Source organism: Hyperoodon ampullatus, assembly GCF_949752795.1.
Source record: "Hyperoodon ampullatus genome assembly, chromosome: X".
In the NCBI taxonomy this organism is placed as follows: Eukaryota; Metazoa; Chordata; class Mammalia; order Artiodactyla; family Ziphiidae; genus Hyperoodon; species Hyperoodon ampullatus.
This window is the reverse complement of record NC_136913.1, coordinates 107,188,755-107,213,305: the sequence shown is the minus strand read 5'-3', so window position 1 is coordinate 107,213,305 and position 24,551 is coordinate 107,188,755. Positions and strand designations below refer to the sequence as shown.

General features: G+C 37.9%; 1 protein-coding gene across 2 annotated transcripts; it reads right to left on the bottom strand.

The window, feature by feature from the left end:
- Positions 1–1,757: 1,757 nt before the first annotated feature.
- Positions 1,758–20,345, bottom strand: SH2D1A (SH2 domain containing 1A; the record flags this gene model as incomplete). 2 transcript variants are annotated; one of them, XM_079727170.1, is made up of 4 exons in its annotated part: positions 1,758–1,798; positions 2,810–2,954; positions 7,580–7,643; positions 20,209–20,345. In XM_079727170.1, the coding sequence occupies 4 exons, from the start codon at positions 20,343–20,345 to the stop codon at positions 1,758–1,760; spliced, it is 387 nt and encodes a 128-aa protein (XP_079583296.1). The 2 variants fall into 2 exon arrangements, with proteins under 2 accessions (XP_079583296.1, XP_079583297.1); XM_079727171.1 differs by having other exon boundaries at positions 2,819–2,954.
- Between the last annotated feature and the right edge of the window lie 4,206 nt (positions 20,346–24,551).

Genomic DNA, 24,551 nt, shown 5'->3' with positions numbered 1-24,551 from the left:
TATCCGAAAAAAACAAAAACACTAATTTGAAAGATACGTGCACCCCAATGTTCACAGCAGTATTATTTACTGCCAAGCTATGGAAGCAACATAAGTGTCCATGAACAGATGAACAGATAAGGAAGATGTGGTATATATATACAATGGACTACTACTCAGGCATAAAAATGAAGGAAATTTTGCCATTTGCAACAACATGGATGGACTTGGAGGGTATTATGCTAAGTGCAATAAGTCAGACAAAGAAAGGCAAATACTGTATGATATCACTTAAATGTAGAATCTAAAAAATACAACAAACTAGTGAATATTTTAAAAAAGAAGCAAACTCACAGGTATAGAGAACAAACTATTGATTACCAGTGGGGAGAGAGAAGCGGGGAGGAGCAATATAGGGGTAGGGGATTAAGAGGTACAAACTATTCTGTATAAAATAAGCTACAAGGATATATTGTACAATACAGGGAACATAGCCAATATTTTATAATAACTATAAATAGAGTAGAACCTTAAAAAAAAAAAAGACAGATCTACCTACATGTTGGGACCCTCACTTACCATGTACTTATCACCTTTTATTGTTATTTTCTTGTCTTTTATTGTTATGTTCTTTTATTGTCTTTTATCGCTATTGTTTTCTTGTCCAACTAGGCAGGGGGCTACCTGAGCGTGGAGGCCAGGTGTTTTTACTTCTCTACCCCAGTGCCTATTGTGTTTGCTAAGTGAATGAATGCTATGAGGCCTGAAGCAACTTGACATATAATTGAATTGTAAGAGTCATGAAAATATAAATGTGAGAAGAAAAATACCAATACCCATCACTGCCTAAAATCTTGGCTCTCACTTAGGTTACAATTACTTGGAATTGTTAAAAATTAATGTAACCTGTAAGCTTCCAATGGTCTTGTAGGGCCACCTGATAGGGAGACTGCTTGTAAATCAGCTACTCATGAGCCACAGCTGATGAGCCGCAGCTGCTGTTTTTACATGGAGTGGCAACTACTGGGGCAGAGGTAAATGAAAAGAAGAAAAGTCTACTTCAGATTTGTAATATAATTTCAAATCCTGTAGCATCAAATATAATAAACATTTAGAGCATATTTTAAATTACGGGAATTTTAAACTACAGATTGGCCTGTGGATTTTACTGTCCAACGTCAGAACACTAGGCAAGAAGGTTGCTTTCAGAATTAAACAGAAATTCTTCACTCTCTATCTAGTACTTGTTTTTAGCACACAGTGCACACAGCTTCATATATCCCCAGAGAGCCTATAACACTATAGCTATCGGAGAGCATAATACCTAATGTAGAACCGCACATGACAAAGACGAGGGACACGAACCAGCTTCCTGCCATATAATCAAGCAAGACATTTTAAAATCAGTAGCTATCAAATAATATTTCACTAAAAATGGTGCTTTTGAGAAAAACTGAGGATTATTTTTATTTTTATTTGGCAAGAATTGACATTAATCTTTTATAAAGTATCATTATGTTTTAAATCATTTCCCATTTGTAAATACAATAACTGAAAATAACCTGTGGAATTATTTTTCCCCAATCCTCATTTCAAAGCTCCTCATTATCCGAAAAGTCCATTTCAGCTTTAACATCATGCTAGATGCTTCCATTACAGGACTATGATGGTTTTAGAAATACTTTTGTAGCTCACTGAACTGTATTATCTATTATATATAAGACTTAGCATATATTTAAATTATTGAAAATAAAGTACAAGGTGTGTTTTATTTTTCTTCATGGTGCTTTCAGGAAGACATCAGGATCTTCTCTTCTCCCTAAAGAAAAATAATAACAAAAATCAAGAAGAGATAAACTTACAAGCTATTAAAATTACAGGTTAACTCAAACATAAAATTTCCAACTGCATAAAGTTCACAAAGATACAATCCAATGATATAGCTCAAGCAACTAGTATTTAAAACTGTTATAGAGAATGGAATACTGAGCCAGTTTGTAAATTGGAATTCTATTTACATTTCTTTTAAAAAAGCTAGCTACTCATTAATTTAATTCACCACTTGAGTCTGAGTCTAATTGTCAGTTTATGCCCGAGCCTGGGTCCCTGTCAAAAAAAGAAATAACAACTCATTTTATTTTATCATAAATATTTATTGTTTCAATCAACACGTATCCTCTTACTCCAGATAGATGATTAACCCCTTTCAATAGATATCAACTATCACAAATCTGACAGCTGAGGACATTGGCTAGTATTCGGTGATTAGCTTGACATGTCCACTAAAATAGCTTTGCTCAGGAGATGTAACAATTTGCGCTAGTGGAAAAGTAAAGTCTACTAACTTCCTTTCCTTTGCTACAATAAAATTTTATTAATTCAAGCACCACAAATTCAGAAATAGGGATCACGTGGACCAAGCTAACATTAGCCTTTCCATCCCTGAAGGGAAAACACTATCTGATAATAAGCAAAAGTAAAGGACAAGTCCAGATGTTCTCTGAATTGTCCCATCTTTCAAATTATTTGTGTCTGAATTAGTGAAGTGAAATGGTACTCATGGAGCAACAAAACAGGCTGGGGAAAAAAAGACGGGATAAGAGAGATTAAAATGTTGTGGGCTCATAGAATCTTTTATATTTTTGCAGAGTTTTATTAAAAGTTTATAGTATAGCATGTGGAAATCATAGCATGTGAACAGCCCCCTCTCACTGGGGCTGCTGGCTCCATCTTCTTTCTCATTGCATTTTTCTATAACTATATGTTTATGACTAGGGTGACTCATAGCCCTAAGCTTCCAAACCTGTCAAAAATCAACAGTAAACCATACCTGTAGCACCTTGTGTACTTCTAGCTGAGGGCTTCTTCTCAACTGGATACTGCAAAGGTATTACAATACCTTGATCTGGCTTCTGAAATGCTGAAATGAGATTTTTTATTTTCCGGAAAAATCTTTTATGTACCCCAGGTGCTGTCTGGAAAATAAAAGGCCAAGCAGATTATTCACCTACCTCATAATGATACAAAAAGGGCCTACAAAATGTGCAAGGGATGCTTAGAGAGGTAACATTTGTGTAACTTGTTCAAATATTTGAAAACATAAGGAAGAAGGAAAAACAACCTTCTAGAAGAGCTTACTTTGGTTGGCTGAATTTCCCTGCAAGAGGAGCTAATGAGCTGTCATTTCAGTTCTCCCGAGGGTGGTATTAGTTTGTACAAGCTGCTGCTCACCGCCCTGCCCTTCCTGCCTGCTACCCATCATACATCCCGAACCTCTAAGGGTATACAGGCCATTACCCACAATGAATTCACCAACAGAGAGGATGCAGTTAAACAGAGAAAAAACACAGATCCTACAGGTCATTAATAAAAAGCCTAAAGAACCAAAAAAAAAAAAGCAAACAAACAAATAAAACAACAACTACAACCCATCCTCCCTGCCATCATTCCACAGTATAAAATGCTACACAGGAAATTAAAAATTGGCTGTTATGAGGCACACAGTGCAGGGCTAGTTAGTCCTCACACTCTTTCACTTCAAGATATGTCCTGCCTCATCCTACACATTAAATTTTTTCTTCCTTGGGAAACTTCCCTATCCTCCCCAAATTGCTCTTTATGTCAACACTTCACTGTGACAAGGTTTTCTCTATGACACGAAAATGAAAGACTAAGGTCACCTTTATTTATTTGTTTGGTTTTGAAGGGATCATTATTTGCAGGTGACTATTAAAATGTACTCCTCTCCTGACATCAATTCTCTTGTAAAGACACTACTTGAAATCAACAACAATTTCCTGCAAAAGCTTATGAGCCAAGCTTTAAGCATCAGCTCAAAACTGTCATTTTACATGAAATAAAATAGTATTGCTATAAGCAATTGAACAATGACCAGTTTTTTTAGAAAGCTGTTTTTCAGCTATTCCATCTAGAAAGTTTTTGAGGTGGGAGCTGTTTGTTTGTTAGCATTTAATGAGAAAACATGAAGGCTGGCATACAGACGTCTGTCAGCTAGACAAAATGCTAAAGATAGCACACTGTCCACTATAACTCTTGGTCATTTCCTACACTAGGGTAAAGAGTTTTTCATTGAAAACACTGAAAAAGTTCTTTTTAGCTTTAAATTAGTGTCAGCTCATAGGCTCACACAGCTACTCAGTAGATACAGAATACTCTCCCACTCAGCTCCAACCTTACAGTCAAAACACCTTCCCAGAACTCTATTGAGACCTCATCCAAAATAATATGGCCATTCTTACAGGGGTCCAAACAGTTATTTGGCTCCAGGATAGAATCTCCAAATGTCAAAGGCAGGCCATAGGCACAAAATAACCTTCTTATGTCTTCCTTAGAGTACTTTTTCATTTTCAAAGCCCTTTCCCATCTCTTGGCAGTTATTGGCTGATTTGGTTACTCCCATTTGACAGATAAGAAAATGGAAATACAAAGAGATAATTCAGCTTGCCCAAGGTCACACAGATAACCAGAGGCAGAACTGGCTCTAGATCCCAGGACCCAGTCTCTTGCCTTTCAGATTAGGCAGATTAGAGACCAAACAGGTTCTAGTGAATTTAGAGTCACCAACCAGAAGAGAAACTAATCCACTCCCCCGGTGTGGAAAGATTTCAAACCACACATTTTTTTACCTGTTCTTGTGGCTTGTAAAACCATTTATCAACAGAAGCATCTTTTTTATGAGGATTTGTATGCAGTTAACACTTGATCCTCCATGCTCACGGAGAGGAATAATAGCACTGAATGTAAAAAAGCAATTTGAATTTGGCATGCAATGTTGCATTGGCAAATAACTGACTGAATTTATAGTGCTTTGCTTAGGTCAATAAGTAAAATTATTTAACATCCACTGATCTACTGATGATCAAATATCCAGAAAAGCCCCAAAGCACTGAAGTCAGCAGGGAGATGTTAGTACATTTTTTTACAATGTACCGCAGACAATGAACATATTAATAAATGATAGGTGACTGTATGTGGAATTCTCTGAATTAACAATTTGGCAAAATTTTAGCCTGAGTCATATGAGATAAATTAATATACTAGGCAATGATAAAACCTAAAAGTCTACCTAAAGCTAGAAAATCACATAATATTTCTTTCGCAGTTCAGTGGATCCAGGGTTCAATTTCACTCCACTCTTTGAAACAAACTGCAGACACACCTAGATTTCTAGCACAATCTTTGCACAGAAAATTTAGTGCTACTGTCAAGATTTTTCCCGCAATGTGGCAAACTAAAGCATTGTTCCAAAGAGCAATATAAATATCTGTTATTTACCCCATTTTGAAAATACATTTACCACAAGAATTGTACCACTGACATCTCCCATCCTGTCACTGAACTCAGCTATTGTTCAAATTTGCACATTTCCCATACAGTCATCTCTTAGTTATCCATGGAAACATGCTGTGGATCATAGCTGGTCTTCAATATGCTCTAGAGAAATTTCTTCCAGTCAGGTGATATGAGCTCTGAGAATACACACTAGTTTAATATTCACCATAAGAAAACATAACTAGAAGGCAAATTTAGTAGATAGAAAAAAATGCAATATGCATTTCAAAAATAAATCTAAAGAGTTTTTTTTTTTAACTGTTTTCCCTTTGGAGAAAACATGCCAATCTTCTGCTCTCTTGGTGCAGATAATTACAATATTATTAGATAAACGGGTCAGACCAGACAACAGAATGAGAGAGCATTTGTGTTCAATAAGCCCTTTCTTCCCTAACATGATCAAAAACATGTAACAATCGGCATATGATGTTATACTTGAAATGGAAGAAAACAAGTTTAAAGAAAATGGTACCTAAGCCCTACTAATTTAAGATCCTTTCCATAAAGAATATTCTTCAGCAGCTGAAAGCTACTTCTCTAGGGAGAAGGGCTATTTCTGGTCAAATTATATACAACTATATATGTATATATCATACACTACTATTCCTCATAATAAATGAAATTTAATATCCTATTCAATCATCTCTGCAGTGATGCAGAGAACTTTTAAAAATAAACGGGGATAAACCGTTTTGATTAGAAATAGTACTGCTTTTCCTCTAATTAGAAAGGTAGCATCAATTATCCTGATATAAAGCAACAATGTGTTTGAAAACTTGCCCTAATTCATCTCAGTAGTTCAAAACATTTGTAGTCTGCAATTTGTGCTCTCTAGTTCACCGGTGCATCTGTAAAGGTTAGAGCTATTTTACTTTTTTTTTTTAAGTCTAGACTTCAGAGTTTCTTAAATGCATAGACTGATTGAATTATTAATAGAGGTTGATATTAGCATTTACGTTTTCAAACAGCTCATAATGAAGTGCTTTCATTATAAAGATGGACGGTTTTTATAAAGAGTCAGAAATCAGAGAAAGCATTTGAAGTCAGAAGTTTCCATTGTAGAGACTTCTACTTTGCTAGCATGGTAATATATTGATACTACCCTGGTACGTGGAAAGAGATTCACTCTGCAGGCATTTCTTGCAATGGTACTGTGACTTTCAAATGTTTTCAAAGCCATAAGAACCCATTTTTCTAATGATATCTTTCTCAGAGCCCCCGTTGATAAGCAAAATAAAAAGGACTGCTTAGATTAAAGACAAATTGGGGACCCAAAGCATACCCACACATCCTCCTATCCTTCTGTAACCCCCTGGGCAACTCCAAGGCACTAGATGAAAGAACCTTAGGATTTTGCAGAGCATAGCTTAAGAGTCACTGGAATGTTCCCTCTCTCTCTTTTCTACCTATCCTTGTCCTTCCCATATGGCTAAGCTGGGAGTCCCGCCTCCACAGAAGAGCAGCCTTGATTAGTACTTGGAAAATCCTCTATTCTTCAAATGCTTGTGCTAGATAGCACTTGACTATATACAATCATATTGTTCAGCAACTTGGGTGAGTTCCCATTTTTGAGGGCTTGCTTGCTAGTCCTGTGACTAAGAGCTTTCTTTATATGCATTATCTCATTTAATCTTCAAAATGAGCCCTATGAGTAAGGGACTATTTTTAGGCTTATTTTACAGATGAAGAAACTGGTTCAAAGAAAAATTAGGTAACCTACCCAAGGTCATAGACCTCTCAGAAAGGGGTTGGGGGTAGATAAGACCTGGAACACACATCCACCTGACAGCAAACACCAGGCTCTCACATTGCTGTTTAATTCATGTTGTATCTCTCAAGGGTCTTACAGGCTCTTAGAAAACAGGAGTCATGTTGTTTAATCCCCCACAGAACCAACACTTGCATTAGTATCATTTGGTAAATAATTGTCGATTTGATTTTTTATATATTTTTGATACGCCTTCTAAAATTTCACATAGGCACTAAAAGTTTGACACAATCCTTTAACTTTGTTATCTTTCCCCCAAAGTGAGACCACTCCATACAGTGGTGGCTGAACAGAACTGGGACCAAAATTCTCTAAAGGCTTCTTAATGATCCATGAACAATTTTGGATTGGAGCTTTAGTGATTTGAATCTGATGAATATTTTGGGAATGTAGGATTTGACAGCTCTTTTATAAAAGCAGTCTAAATTTCAAATACCTCCCTGATACCCCCAGAAGCAAAAATAAATAAAAGAGCTATACCTCAGCACTCCAAGAACCTGTTTCTGTCTGGGACACTCGGTATGTATAAATGTAACCTTGATACCTGTGAAAGAATAAACTTCCATTACTGAAAAATTCCAAAAGAACAATGGATGCTCTAAATTTGAGCTTTAACTATTACATATAAATGATACATATACTGGGACACACGTATATTGCACCACTGCATTCATAGAAAGAAAAGTCTGTGGAATCTAACTTGCTTGCATATTATATCTAGCTAATCACAGTTTCTAGTAAGCCTTCTTTATCTTTTCATTTTTTTTCAAACATGGGAGCTCACACTTCTAAGGATTTGTCAAGGTGAGAGACTGTTGGGACAGAAAGAAACTAGAGACCTGTTGTAATTGGTAAAAATTATGAATTATTAAACAGATTCAACAAAGCATAGTAATACTATTTTTTGAGTACATACAGAGCCTTAAGGTAAAAATATTTCACTGGGGATAAGGTACTATCAGGCCCACTTAAGTTAATAATAATAATATTAATTATAAATATAATAAATGTGGTATATTCATACGATATTACTATTACTATATAACTTTATAATACATTATAATATAGTACTAATAGTAATTCAAATTAAAAAGGAGTCCTGCTAAAGTACTTGAAATTAGCTTGTCCTTTTAGATGGGGTAAACGTTTTCCCCCATTATTCACTGTGTACGCATACTGTATATCTGTATAGTTGATTTCTACTACATGCCAAGAGTTTTACATGTTGTATTAGTTTGCTCGGGCTGCCATAGCAAAATACCAGTCTGTGTGGCTTAAACAAAAGAAATTTATTTTCTCACAGCCCTGGAGGCTGGAAATCTAAGATCAAGGTGACAGTAACATAGGTTTTATTCTGAGGCCTCTACTCTTGGCTTGTAGGCAGCCACCTTTCAGCTGTGTTCACATGACCTTTTCTTTGTATGTGTGTGTGTGTGAAGAGAGAGATCTCTCTTCTTATAAGTCTACCAGTCCTATTGGATTGGGGCCCCATCCTTACAACCTCATTTAACCTTAATTACATCCTAAAGGCCTATCTCCAAATACAGCCACATTGGGGGTTGAGCTTCAACATATGAATATGGGGGGAGAGGGTACATGATTCAGTCCATAGCATTCCAACACTGGTACCTCCAAATTCACATCCTTCTCACATACCAAATACATTCATTCCATCCCAACAGCCTTAAAAGTCTTAAACACATTCCAGCATCAACTCTGAGGTCTAAATAAAGTCCAAAGTCTCTTCTAAATATCATCTAATGAGATACAGGTGAGACTTGGGGATATGACTGCTGCTGAGGCAAAATTCTTCTCCAGCTGTGAACCTGTGAAACCAGACAAGTCATGTGCTTCCAAAATACAGGAAGGCAAGCATAGGACAGATATTCCCATTCCAAAAGGGAGATATCGGAAGGGGAAAGGGTTGACAGGTCCCAAAAATGTCCGAAATCTCCTAAGGCAAATTCCATTAGATCTTAATGCTTGAGAATAATCCTTTTTGGATTGACGCTCTGCCCTCCAGGCCTACTGGGTGGCACTGTCACCCCCATGGCTCTGCAGGGGCAGCCCCACCCACTTGGCTCTGTTGGGCAGCTGATCCCACCTTTGAAATCTAGGTGGAAGCAGCCTTGCCCACCTGGGCTTAGGCCCTCTGGGCCTGTGGTGGGAGTGGTAACCCTGATGATCTCTGAAACAACTTCAGGATCATTTTTCCATTTTCTTGAAAGATAAAGCATGTTTGCAGCCAAATTGCACTATTGTCCGGTCCTGTTCCCTTTGGTCCAAACTGACAGTGTCTCTGATGCTTTGGTCCAAACTCTATTCCTGGCTTCTGTTGAGATGACTAGCTAACATCATGGGCAATCTCCTTAAGGAGTGATTATCCAGCCATTCCCTTGGTATTCTCTCCAGACCAAGCTTCCTCATTTTTCTGCCATATGAGTAGGCTGAGAATTTTCCAAATCTTTGTATTCTGGTTTCTTTTTGCTTAACAATTCCTTCTTCAATTCATGTCTCTCCTTTTGCATTTTATTATAAGTAGTCAGGAGGAACCAAGCTATTCCTTCAACACCTTGCTTAGAAATCTCTCCAGCTAAATATCCACTTTGCAAGTCCTACCTTCCACAAAATACTAGAACACAGTTCAGCCAAGTTCTTTGCCATTTATAATTAAGGATGGCTTTTCCTTTAGTTTCCAACAACACGTTCCTCATTTCCATCTGAGACCTCATCAGAATGACCTTTAACATCCATCATTCTACCAATACTGTGTTCACAGTGTTCACAGTATTGGTAGGCTTTTTCTAGCATGCATCTCCAAACACCTCTAGCCTCTACCCATGACCCAGTTCCAAAGCCACTTTCACATTTTTAGGTGCTTGTTACAGCAGCACTGTACTTCTCAGGACCAAAATCTGTACTAGTCTGCTCAGGCTGCCATAACAAAATACCATAGGCTGGGTGGCTTAAACAAAAGAAATTTATTTTCTCACAGTTCTGGAGCTGGAAGTCCAAGATCAAGGTGCCAGCAACATAGGTTTCATTCCAAGGCCTCTTCTCTTGGCTTGTAGACAGCCACCTTCTTGCTGTGTGCTCACATGACCTTTTCTTTGTGTGCATTCATTGAGAGAGGGTGCTCTCTCTCTTCTCATAAGGCCAGAACGCTATTGGATTAGGGACCCACCCTTATGATCTCATTTAACCTAAATTACCTCCTAAAGGCCCTACTTCCAAGTACATCCCCATCGGGAGTTAGGGCTTCAATACATGAATTTGACAAGGACACAATTCAGCCCACAGCACACGCATTATCTCTTTTGGGCCCCACAGTAATCTTATGAAATTTATATTGTGAAATTGATTTTATAGATGAGGAAACTGAGACTTTGAGAAGTTAAGTAACCAAAGCCACACTACAAATCAAGCATCAAAGATGGGATTTAAATCAGGCATCTTTGACTCTAGAGCCCTGGCTTTTGATCCCCACACTGTAATGGATATAGATTATTTACTGCTACTTAACTTGCCTAACAAACCTTTGCTTCCTAGAAAAGTATGGTAAACTTTATGCTGAATTACTTCAAATTATGACTCTGAATCTTCACAGAGTTTTATTTCAGACATTTTCTGATTGCTATTCTTTGGCACAAGTTTGGGTCAAAATATATCTTTGATTAGAATACATGCTGGGACTTCCCTGGCAGTCCAGTGGTTAAGACTTCATGCTTCCAATACAGGGGGCATAGGTTCCATCCCTGGTTGGGAAACTAAGATCCCATATGCAGCATGGTGCAGCCAAAAATTTTTTAAAAAAAGAAAAAAAAATACATGCTAAAGTCTGGTAAAATTAAATGTGTTTAAACCTAAAAAGAACCTAAAGTATCTCAAACAGGGTCAAGCTTGAGTAACTGACCTCACTTACCATTAATCCCCTATAGAACTAAAAGTCTTTATGTGGATTAAATTACTATATTTTTAATCACTATCCATCAGTACTATTACCTAAAGTATGAAAAAATTAGGTCTAAAACACTCTAATCAGGTTCATTCGATTTGTGAAACCCAAAAGAAGGGTCAATTTAATTTGCTGGTGCAATTACAGGAAATGTTTCATTTTTGTTATAAAGGTTTGCCAGAATATTTAGATCATATATGAAATAGCTTGATATATGCATATAGTATACTTTTTAGCATATATAATATGCTAAATAAATATAAAATATTACATTGTAAAGTCTTTTGTTTTTTTAAGCAATTGAAATGTACCTCACTGATTTCAGTAAGTACGCTACAGGGAACAAAGCAAGAGCTTTGATTTCCATTTTTCACCATGGGAACTCCAAACATAAGGGTTTAAGTGGTTTTCTTAAAGTCACACAGCAGAGAATTCCCTGGCAGTCCAGTGGTTAGGACTCGGTGCTTTCACTGCCAGGGCCTGGGTTCAATCCCTGGTCGGGGAACTAAGACCCACAAGGTGTCGAAAAAAGAAAAGAAAAGAAAAAAAAAGTCACAGCAAAATGGAGGTAGGAGCAGGGAAATAGCATAGGCCTTTAGTTCCATTTTCCCTATGGGAAGAGATTAATGGCAATAATTCAGTATCATTAAAGGTGTTGTGGAAATGCATTATTTAAAATTTCAGCAACGATGCAAACAAAATCATAGGCAATCAGTTTTCCACTTTCTCAAACAGTGGGTCTCTAAAAGATACAATGAATCTATCTCCCTACTATCATTCAGCCTCCTTTAGTCAAAATAAATGAGTCTGTTTTGAAAATGATTTCCTAACGAATCTGATCTTATCGCACTTTCAGTTAAGCAGCAGGAACCTGAGTACCACTTCAAAAGTCCTTACCTCCTTCAGTCTTGAACAACCTGGTGCTGGTGGCACATAAAGCTCATTGTGATTAACCCATCCAATTTTAACAATCTCCTACTCCACAACTCCTCAAATTTCTGAATGAGCAAAATTGTTTCACCCCTCAAACAAGCCAGCAGTTCATCTCTTCCACTTCCAAGTTGCTGAAGTCACTGACCAAAGATCCCCTGTAGCCAACTCTCATTGATATACTCTCATATATCACTGATGGAAGAGATTTAAAACAGTGCGATTCAAACTATGTTCCCAGGGTAATAACAGTGCATCACCTGGGACCTTGCTAGAAATGTAGAATCTCAGGCCCCACTCCAGAATTGCTGAGTCAGAATCTGCGTTTTAACAAAATTTCCAGATGATTTGTAGGAACATTAAAGTTACAGAAGGATTGATTAAAATGCATGGAAAATGCTCACACCTCATTGGGAATATTGATGGCAATTTCTCCAAAGTCAAGCTGGCTTCTTTCACCACCCCCATAGTCACTCAATTTTTTTTTTAGTCTATGTTTTAAGAATGAAATTTTATTTAAATATAAGCTGAAGCTTTTTCAATGCTTTTGGTCTTCACAGAACAGTGTTTCTGAACTTTTTACTCCCTCTTCCCCAACAAGATTTCATAGTTTTGTTTTCTGTAGCTTGTATTATGAAACAATAATTCTATAATACAAAAGTAAATGAAAATATTGATTATGTTTTTTCCAAACTACACATACTCTCTCCCTGTCCACTGAAAAATCACTCTTTTAGGAAATAAACTGACAAATTATAACAAGAGCCATAAAACTGTGCGTATTTTTACCTAATGACCTTCTTTATCTTCATACACTCTAAGGAATCAAATGGAAAAAGCAATTTCACAAAGATTTTCATAGTAGTTCTATTTTAATAATGAAAAATGGAATTAACCTAAGGAATGTTACTCAAAATAAGGAAATGGCAGCAGAAAGAATGGTTCAAAACTATACCAAAGTTCAAAGGTATTAGAGAGCTACATTTTTCAGAAAATTTTAAACACCTGGACCATGTTGATATAAAATGATGGTATGTGAAAGAAGTGGACACAAGGAGAGCCGCCACTCTGATTACTGTTCAAAACTATCCCCAGATGTATATAAACTAGAAGTAAATTTAAACGAATATAAATGCATCCTTGCATATTAATTTTCCTTTTTTTTTTCTTTTGGCCATGCCACGGCATGCAGGATCTTAGTTCCCCGACCAGGGATTGAACCTGTGCCCCCTGCAGTGGAAGCACGGAGCCTTAACCACTGGACCGCCAGGGAAGTCTTGTAATTTCCCTTATAAAGTTATACAAGTGACTAACAACATTTTTTAAAAGAAACAGAAGTAAAATTACAATTTGGAGCTTTACAAATCTAGCCTAAGCAAATCACAAATCAGAAAAATATCATTCGTCTTTAAAAACTGTTACATCCCTTTTAGGATTATTTTTCCTCTGACTCCCCATTAATATAGACAAGCCAAGAATGTAGTGTAATTTTAACTTCCTTCCTCCTTCAAACCTTTTTGTCACACTTGATGATAAGCCTGGAATTTTAAATTTATCATGAAAAAATCTAGAAAATAAATAATTGGTAGAAAACAACAGAAATTTTTGTTGTTGTTGTTGCCATTAATTAATTTTCTTAAAAAATTAATTTCTTAAAAAAAACAAATATTTTGCATTTTAATGACTACAAAGCATGTGTTGATTCAGTCCCTGCTAATATTAAAATTTGCCTTTATTTTTTCAAAAGCTGTCCCCAACTCTTAAAAAAGTGTTCTGGTTAGAAAGAGACAAGAAGAAAGCAACCTGACTTATTTTTTCTTTTCTCAAAGGGTCAGCGTTGGGGACAGATCTTGCTTTACAATTGACAAAACCACATCAATTCCTTCTTTATACCACTTCAAGGACTACGCAAAAGAAAAGGTTTAGGTACATCTGACTTCTTCATGACACCACAAATAAAGCAAGCTGGTGCCCAGGCTGTCTATGTCTAAACAAACGAATGTTACATGCAAAATTCAAGGCACAATTATAATGTGACTGTTTTTTTAAACAAATATTTCAGAGCTTTTATACCCAGAGGAATGGTATCCTATAGAAAGCCACTCTGATCCAAGAAGTTTTCGAATTTCCTATGGCCCAATCTTCATTCTTTCAGTGAATTTGAATTTTCAGAACCATCAAAAGTCATTCAGCTTCAAGTTTGATGGTAAAACTATGTGATACCAGTTTCGATGAGTCATGACAATAAATATAATCTCTTCTTCCCTTGAAGTGCCACAGAACGTTTTATTTATGTACTCATACAATGGTCTAACTTTGTCTCACAATTATTTATGGAGCTTTTATTTATATTAACAAACACCTACTACATATTAACTTTATAAATGTTAACTCATGCAATAATTCTCATAACAACCCTATGAGGTAAGTACTGTAGTATTATTATTGCCGTCACCCTTTCCACAGTTAAGGAACCTGAGACAGAAAGTTTAAGTAACTTGCTCAAGGTAAAATAGCTGGTTAAGGGCCGGAATTGAGATGCACACCCAGAGGGTCTGGCTGTAAGATATGGGCTCTTAACCATCTTTCTATGCTGCCTCTCTCTTATATCAGAGGGAATGAGTTAACAAATTGATCTTACGGTGAATCCAAAAGCATAGTTCTCAAAAAGGGAGGGAGTCTGCTTGGCCTTACGATCGGAGAGAAAGGGCAAAGGAAGGGGTTAAAGCATAGAGACAAGATGGGGAGAGCCCAAAAGAGGTCAACCTAGGCTTCCTTTTGGTTTAAACTAAATGACATCTTCAGACTAATCTTGCAACTTAATTTTACATTGTCAACCAGAGTCAGCACTTGATTTATTGGCCTGTGAATTGTCCATTTGGTGGTTTGTGTATTGCACATTTAATCCTAGGCTGGCCTTCAGGCTTGCTCTGCCATTAATGGATTGTACTTAGATAATCCAAAGTAATTCTAGTAGCCTCAATTATCATGAAGATAAATGTGGTGCCAACACACATATCCAACTGTATTCAAAAATTAACTAAGTTTTCTAATTTCTCATTCTTCTGTTCCCTGCAATTACAACTGATAAGCTGGAGTTTTATTTTGTCACTGTTCCTTCACCCATTTCTCCAGTTCAATTGTTTGATAGGCACTTTATTCCCAGTCATCCTTTAAATCTTAAAGGACAAAAAGATAATTATCCTTTTATCTAAAGACATATATGTCAAATAACTTCATTATATGTCCTTGAGGCTAAAGAATATAATAGCATTTCTTTTTCCAAATCTTCCATCAGATAAAAGTAGCAAACTCAGATATGTACAGAGGATGTACAGAAATAAACTATTTCTTCAAAGTAATTATTTTAAATATTTTAAATTTGTTTTTCTCTTATCACCATAAAACTATCCCAGTGGGCATTTAGGACTTTCCCAATGGCTGTCTACATTAGGGGTGAAAAGGGGAGAAACGTGAGGGCTCACATGTACCTTAGTGAAAAGAAACTTGATATACCTTGAAAACCAAAAAGAGTAAAATTAAATTAAATTAAATTTAAACTATTTGCATTAATAAGAACATTTAGTATATTGGATGGATACCAAAAAAACCCCATAAAGTCAGTAGCTTTCCTGTTGCAAAAGAAAATATAGTGGGAAAAGATTCCATTCATGATAGAAACAAAAAAATAGACACATACATTCATACTCACAATAACTAGAAATAAACAACAAAAACTATGCAAGACCTATGGAAAGAAAACTACAAGCCTCTATTGATGGATGTAAATGAAAAAATTAATAAATGGAGAGACATATCAGGTTTTTGGATAGGAAGACTAAATTCTTTAAAGATGACAATTCCTCCTTAACTTATTAATGAGTTTAATGTAACCCCAATGGGATTTTTTTTAATTTAACAAAATCATTCTAGATTTCATCTTGAAGAACCAACAGGTAAGAACAGCAAATAATTTTTTAAATGTATTAAAACATTATCATACTATATATAGTGCTAGTGGTACAAGAATAAATAGATCAATTGAGCCAAATAGATAACTGCAAAACAGTAACTGTTATATGTAAGAATTTAATGTATAGTAAAGTAGGCTAATAAATCAATCAGGAATGGAAGTTCTATTTATAAATTATTAGCTATTTCGAAACAAAATCAAATTAGATCCTTTTTCCACACAAAAATATAATTCCAAATGGAATTAACGAGTTAAGTGTAAACTAACCAAACCATAAATTTAAAACAAAAATTGAAGTGAAGTTTTATGACATCTCTGCAGGTCAAAGAACTTTCTAAGTTGGGAAGCAAAGGGGGAAGTCAAACACAAAGAAAATGAGTGACGGACTTGACTACTAAAAATGTTAATTTTTTGTGTGTCAAAGAAAAGTAATGGCAAACACCAAACTGAGAAAAGATACTTTCAATAGATCAAGGATTAGTATATAAAAACATAATGTGTTAAGGAAAATAGTAAGATCCAAATGGTTAAATAGGCAAAGTACACAAAGAGCCAATTCATGAACAAGGAAATACAAGTTTACCAACCATATAGACACTCAATCACTAAAGAAATATGAAATAAACAGTGAGACACCAAATTTCAAGAAGAATTTTTTTTTAACAAGAATACCCATTTCTAGGGATGGTGTGGTGAGACAGACACTTTCATGCAGTACTGGTGAGCATATATATAAACTGGAATAACCATTTAGGAAAAAATATTTGGTGATCATGTATACATCAAGAATCTTAAGCTGTTCATGTTTTCTGACCTAAAAATTGCACATCTTGAAATTCATTATAAGGAAGTCATCATAAATACAAGGAAACCTTTATGGATTGAAATATGAATCATGACAGAATTTATAATAGCAAAAAACTGGAATGATTCAAATGTCTAAAAATAGATGACTGGTTAAGGAAAATATAGTTGGACTGGTTGGACTATCATGAAATCATTAAAAATAATGTTTTAAAATCATTTGTAAGAACATTATATATAAATGTGTTTTTTTCACATTAAGTGGAAAATGCAGCAGAATACAACAGTGTAAGAGCACATGTGTTTATAAAGCAATTTGTTTTATTAAAATACAGAAGAAAAACCACTTAATTTTCAACAATAATTGTCTTTAGGTTATAAAACTATAGATGATTTTCCCTCATTTCCATTATCTACATTTTAAAAACTTTCTACAATATGAATAAGTGTTTAGGAACTATTTTTAATAGACTTATACCAAAATCTAGATTTACTTATTGAAAATAATTGGAAGAAAAACTTCTCGCTTTAAATGAAAGTGAGCAATCCTATAAACGGAAAATTTAATACTTTATGAGATTCAATTTCCCAAAATGAACAGAGAAAAAGGCCTTATCTAAAGGCCAGGATTGGGGGTTCAGAACTGGGGAAAGGAGCAAACCTAGTTAGAAAGTATAGTTTAAAGTAGAGTTCGAAAGGCATATGCAATGTGTTATTTCTACAATAAAAATACAGAAACTGAAGCTCAACCAAACCTTCTTGGATAATGAGAAGAAACAAAAGACAGATTGAGAAACTATTCTGAGTGAACCCTACAGTCAAATATATGTTTGTTAGCTATACCTTGCTGTTCATATATATATGACACCATTTACATTGTTATTTCTGCTGTATATCATAACCATAGATGTTTTGGTTTAAAATGAGTATGTGGTTTGTTTCAAAATAAAATTTGATTTTGTTACTACAGCATAGTAGTAAAAAGGAGGAAATGAAATGTTTATGTTTATCAAAAGGGATCCTTGGCTCAAAAAAGGTTGAGAAACTGCCATAAAAGGCAACGTATCCTTGTGTCTTTCCTCTGGAGCAGTCTGGCCATCACCCTCCAGGACTCAGAGGCCTCAGTGTGCCCATCGAAAGATATGCTAGGGGGACTCCCAATTTGCTGACAATTTTCTGCTACTTCATAAGGAGGTTTGCACGGAGAACTAAGAGTCATAAAAACTGCATTTATGCAAGATTTACTTTGGGTGAAAACTTGAGAATTTCCCACCTGCCTAAATTAATACCTTATGTGGTCCTGGCCTACGTGGGAAAAAGGCTAAGATTATCCTTCTCTCTTGCATCTTTTACCAACTGTAATCTTATGCAGAAGGTAGAACACACATTACTATTCCTGTTTTACAAATATGGAAACCAAGACCCAGAGAAGTTGAGTGATTTCCCCAGAGTCCACACCCTCGCCTCCTGATATCAGCCCCAAAGCTTTCTGCAGTAAAGAACAGTATTTGTCTTGACAGTTCATTCGTTAATTCAAAAACGTTTATTGAGCACCTATTGCGTGCCTCACAATGCCTGTTACGTGCCAGGCTGTGTTCCTGGTGTGCGAGACAATGTCCCTGTCCTCACGGAGATTACATTTTAGCAGGAAAGCCCAGCAAGACAAAAGTAGACAAGCAAATGTCAGATAGTTTAAAGTTCCCTGAAGAAAAATAAAGTGATGGAGTGTAACTGGGACGGGGAGAGGGCACTTATTTTAGATAGGATGGTCAAGGAAGTCCTCTCTGAGGGAAGAGGCAGAAGGAATAGTTAAGTGCAAAGATCATAAGCAGGGAGCAGCTTGGCAAGCTCGAGAAACAACAAAGAGGCCAGTGTGTCTGAAGTCTTAGGAGCATCCTGCCACACACTGTCCCCTGCTCTTCCACCCCTTCCTAGGCTTCTTTTGTACCTTATTTTTTACCTCTAGGTTAAGGGGCCCATTACCTCCTTTGTCAGCTTCCCTAAAGAAGCCCCTTTCACCAGTCTACTCACTCCTCCACCTTCTTTTGATAAGAAAAGAGCCTAGGAATACTAGTTGCCTTTCACTGACCGTCTCCAGTTTCCACTTGGGAAAAGCAATAATATAAAGAAAACGTAAGATCTGAGCCCAAGAGATTCAATAGCTTGCACGTATTGCCCTGGAAGCCTTTATAACAAATGTATCTAGCATGGCCTGAGAGTTGCCACAAACATGTCTTGACCGTTTAAAAAAACACAATAAACAATGAAAATCCTCTAACACCAGGCTCAATACAATCTCTCTTCAATGACCCAGAAGGAACTTCAAAACCTTGCAGTGTATCGTCAGACACCGAAATTACTACCAAGCATTTTCCCTCATTTTGTTTCTGTCTAGAAGGTACTGTGCAGGGCTGGTGTTTTCGTGGATGTTTTTGTCCTGCTAACAAAGAGTGATCGAGCTAGGTACTTCCTTAGAAATGCCCTGTGAGTACTTAAAGATATAGACTGAAAAAAACAAAGAATACAATAATAATACTGAGTACCGAAAGAGACTGAAAAAATAATAATATAATAATAACAACAACAACAACAACAACAGCTTACTTTTACTGAACATTTAGTATGTGTCAGGTCCAGTGCTAAATTTTCTACCTGCATTATGGCATTTAATCCTCACACGCCTATGAGGTAGGTAGTAATATTATTTACATTTTATGGACAAGAAAACTGAGGGGCTGAGAGGTTAACTTGACAAAGTCAGCATCAGACCAGCACAAGATTAGGTCTCAGGTCTGCCTGACTCTGGAGCCCTGGAGCAAAGATGAAGGTGCATCTGATTCAAAACGGGGCGTTAGACTAAGATGCTTAGGTAAAGAGCAAAACTGAATCATACAAGGGTGTTTTCCCTCCATTCCCTTTATGACTATTGTCAGTCCAAGCTTTTATCAAGAAAGGCCCTATTTCTGAAACCCCCCTCCCCCTGCCAACTCCTCTAAAGAAAACTCAATAAGTAGATCCAGAGAGGTGGTTTTATTCAGAAACATCCCTCTCTCTGCATCCTGACCTAACTGGTATTGATGTCTTAAAGTAATAGATTCAGTTTCTTAGTCTTCTTCCTCTCCTTGAATTTGACGTTCCTTTGGGAAGGCACCTCCAAAGCCATTTCAAGAGAGCTGGAGAGAGAGGCTTCTCCTTCCCTGAGGAGCTGGCGGCCCCAAAGCTGGCCGCTCCACCATCATCGCAGGCCTCCACCTTGCTGGCCTCTATTAGAGGCCAAAACTGAAATCGGGAGCCTGAGTCCTTTTGGCAGCAAAGGTAAATTCTAGACTGCGTTTCCCCACCCCAAAGGGCATCCGCAGGAGGCCCAGGCGTGAAACCCCCAGGGAGGGGCCTGGGCCGGGCCTGGGACCGCGCAGTGGGCACTGGAGGCTCCCACTATGTACTCACAGAACACACAGGCAGTACACTCCCGGGACGCTCTCGCTGTCCCTCAGCAAATAGCTGCCGTCCAGACCCGTGGCGAGCAGGAGCTTCTCCCCCGTCTCCCGGCTGATTTTGCCATGATACACAGCCACCGCGTCCATGGCCTGGGGAACTCTTGGGAGCACCGAGGCACGGGACGGCAGCAGGCAGGTGCCACCGCTGCTGCTGCTGCTGCTGTTGCTGCTGCCGCCGCAACCCAACACGAGTCAGCCACCCGCCTCCCAGTTCAGCCAGATGTGCAAAAAAGAGAGAGGAGCGCCCGAACAACAGGATGTTGTCTACCTGCCTGAAAACCTCCCTCTCACGGTTCAATTAAAGCCAGCTCAGCAGTTTAGCAGCTTGGTTATTGCCGTAGGGTTCGATCCCCCTCCCAGGCCCGCCCACGCAATACAGGGTTCGGGTGGGTGGGTGGACAGAGAGGGAAGGACCCTTGGAAGAAGGTCTTTGCAAGATTTGGCCTGTACTCCCAACGCACGCCAACAGGAATGCTTGCTAATGCTCCTGTCCTTGCGGTTTTCCCGGGGGGCCACCATGACTTAGCTTAACTAACTGACTTAACTTAATTAGCTTAACTAATCAGTCCCCAAAGGGGTTGATGATAGAGGCAAGTTGTACATGACCTTCATGTGGGGCAGAAACATACTGACAGAGAATGAAAGGCCCCAAAGTTCTGAGACCAAAACACTGTCGGTGAACGGCCACCCCTGAGCACAGCCAGGAGGCTCCTACAGAACCACAAGTAGTAAGTGAACGGCGGACTTGGGACAAGTGGCTCCTCCCGCCCTGCCCTAGTCATCTCCAGCCATCTTGATCCTGAACAAATCAAAGTTTCCCAACCTTCTTGTCCAAGATCCCAAAGTGCTGGTTGAGGTACAAAAATCAGTCTGCATCCAAAAATGTTCCAGATTTATCTATCTGATGGGCCTTAGATGAGAGAATAAATCATTTAATTGGTGCTGTCTTTCTTTATGTGGACTTGTATTTGCCCTTTGATGTATAGGGCCCACCTTTTAGCATTTGGGGCATTGAACTTGTTTGAAATCACACTGTGAGTGTTGAGAATTGTGTTGTAACTTTTATCATCTGTTGTTAATAGAGAATATGGTTTTAGTTCAGTTGATGCTAAACTATCATAAATTTTTTAGAACCTTTCAACCTTTATTTCCTTCTCTCTTCTATTTCAAGATGTGCTGTTAATATTTCCCCCAAACTTCCTCCTTTTGCACTAGAACAAGACTTTGTTTAATGTTTGAAGCTGAACGGTCTTCTACATTTTTCCTTTTGAGTATGTAAAATAATTTTTTAAATTGGAATTTAAGTAGCCGAAGTTATGTTGTCTGTTGTATCTCTTCAACAACATCAGCACCTAGTTCCTTGAGAACCTGGTACAGCTGGGAGCCCAATAGGGAGAACAATTTTTTGTTTGTTTGTTTTGCGGTACGCGGGCCTCTCACTGCTCTGGCCTCTCCCGTTGCGGAGCACAGGCTCCGGATGCGCAGGCTCAGCGGCCATGGCTCACCGGCCCAGCCGCTCTGCGGCATGTGGGATCCTCCCGGACCGGGGCACGAACCCACATCCCCTGCATCGGCAGGCGGACTCCCAACCACTGCGCCACCAGGGAAGCCCGGGAGAACAATTTTTAAATCTTCACTAGTCCTACAGATGGATCAGACGTGCAGAGCTGCCTTACGTCAAAAGCCAGATATTTGCTGTCCATCTGCTAGGGTTGAAAACAATCCTCTACGATTTCAGTGGCAGCTCGCAGTTACTCTCCTTGATTGATGCATACTCGGCCTTAGAATCTATCAACCTTGGTAGATAAACTGTAAACATAAGCCTCCTACATTCATCTGCAACACCAAGAATAAAAATATAAAACAGCATTCAAGATGATGTTGGGGGATGGCTCTGGGGAACTGAGCCAAGATTGTCTCATTATCTCCCTACCTCACTTGCTTATGGCCAACTCCACCTCTCACCCTTTTTCATGCTTTGGGTCAAGGAAGAAATTGATGTGATAAGTGAATGCATACACCAATGTTAAGGACTTGAGAAGTTAGTCCACCCTGAACTCTTTATGTTTTGAGTGGGCAAATGATTAGCCCAGAGATTAGTGGGCAAATGATTAGCCCAGAGTGGTGGAATTTCAAACCCGAAAGGAGAAGATAGGGAAGGGGATCCCCTCATTCACTCCCTATGGACAACAGCCCACCTAGGAGGTGAACTGTGAGAACATTCAGTGTCACATAGGCAAAAACAAAACCTAAGCTTTTTTGTCTCTGAACAACCCTGAACAAATCATCCACAAATTTAGGAACAGAGCAACCTCAAGCTGACAGCAAAAGTGTACCATGCATTCTTCTTTTCGTTCTCTGTTTTGTCCTGTGTTGCTAAAATAGCATGCCTGTCAAAGCAGCCAGGTACGATGGGGTTCAGCACAACTAAAGCTGTATGAAAAAGGAACAGATAAATTATAAGGTAATAGTACAACTCTCACATCCAGTCTCTCGTTGTCATCTCACAAGCAACCTGACAGCTGAGCCAGCCCACTACTGCAGTGTTGATGAAAAATACTATCTTCACCCTAGTGCTACACCAGTACTAAACCTGACTTTAGCAAATTCAAAACCTCACGCTGAGCCTGAAGTATAGAGAAAGAAGAATTGTAATGGCTTTCTTCTCTCTCACCATACCCACAAGAGAGGAAAGGGCAAAAAATACAAGGGGGGAGCAATAGAGATAGCAGAGGCACCAATAGAGAAAGACTTAGGAAGAATGGGCCCCGTAATACAAATATAGTTCCCTTAGAAGCAGAATTATCTGATTGTTTATTGTCTGTCTCCCCAACTAGAACATAGGGTCCATGATGGCAAGATGTTGTGTACCTTGGTCACCATTATAGCCTCAGTGTCTGGAACATATTAGATGCTAAATGTATTTGTTGAGTGTGTGAATGAATGAGTGAAATTAGTGCTCTCAAGAAAATAAGAGGAAAAAATACACACATGCACACACACAAATTTGGTTCTTACGTGCCTCTGGCCCACTTTTGAAATAGCAAGATGAATTGGAAGCACTGGTCCAGCAATTATGAGAGTCTGATTATACTCCATATTTTGCCACTAAATCACTTCCTCTCTCTGAGCCTTATTTTCTCCATCTGTCAAATGGAGTTGAACCAGATGACCCCTAAGGCTACTTCCAACTTTAACGTTCTGTGCTTTAAACGAAAGCCAAGCATACTTTAGAGAGAACCGGAGGGGAGAATGGACTGAACTCATTTGTGTGCAAGAAGCAAGGGCTGTTTCCTCAGGTCTTACCCAATAGAGGAAAGATTTTTGTTCTTGTTGTTTTTAAATAACCTACGAAATAAAAACCATGAGGTAGAGGAAGAGAGCTTCACAGCTTAAAGCAAACTACAACCTTTTAGAATATAAATGCCATTTAAATCAAATATAAAAGCATTGACAAACTGTCAGCCAAGGTCAAAAGTATCTTCTTATCTAAACTTGTCACCTCCTGAGGTCTCTGAGAGGTGACAGCATTTTGTTTGTGGATGCCCTGTCTGAGGTGCTAATTGTCTTCATTTCAAATGCCCTAGGCTATTCTCAAACCCAGACAAATTAAAAGGATGATGGCAAGGGTGGTTAGTTTTATAGAGTGGATCTGACATTTCAAAATCTTTTTCTCTAACCTTTCAAAACTAACTTTGTTCTTCAACTAGCTCATCTATAGGTGTGAATTCTCCTGTGACAGTGTTATGATATTGTCACCTGTGGTGAGTTTACACATTCTTTCTTAATAAAATTGACTTCCTTTACAAAAATGAGAAAAGAAAAAAAAAGAGCACCTCCTTTTGATAATATGTTGGTTTACCTATGAGGTTAATTTTCCTAATGCCCTTTTGTAAGTGAAGATTCAGAAACAGTGTTGTGTTTATTTAAGCCTTCTAAAAATGTTTATTCTTTCAACCAACATTTATGAGCATCTACTGTATGATGGACACTGTGGTGGGTACTTAGGTTAGAGAGAAGAAAAGCATATACCTGATCTCAAGTAGCTCATAGTCTAGTGAAGACAGACAAGCAAACAAACAATTACAATTAACTCAATAAGAGCTGCGATAGAGGGAAGGATGGGGCTCTAGAGGCACAGTAATGGGACATTTAACTCAACTTACATTCTAAACCTGCACAACCTGTTCGAGACAATGTCTTTATCTTTCTGTCTGTTATGTACAGTTCCTTTCACTCGTCCTAAGTTTACCTCCTTCATGACTCAGAAGGTACTCCCTAATTCTAGCTGAA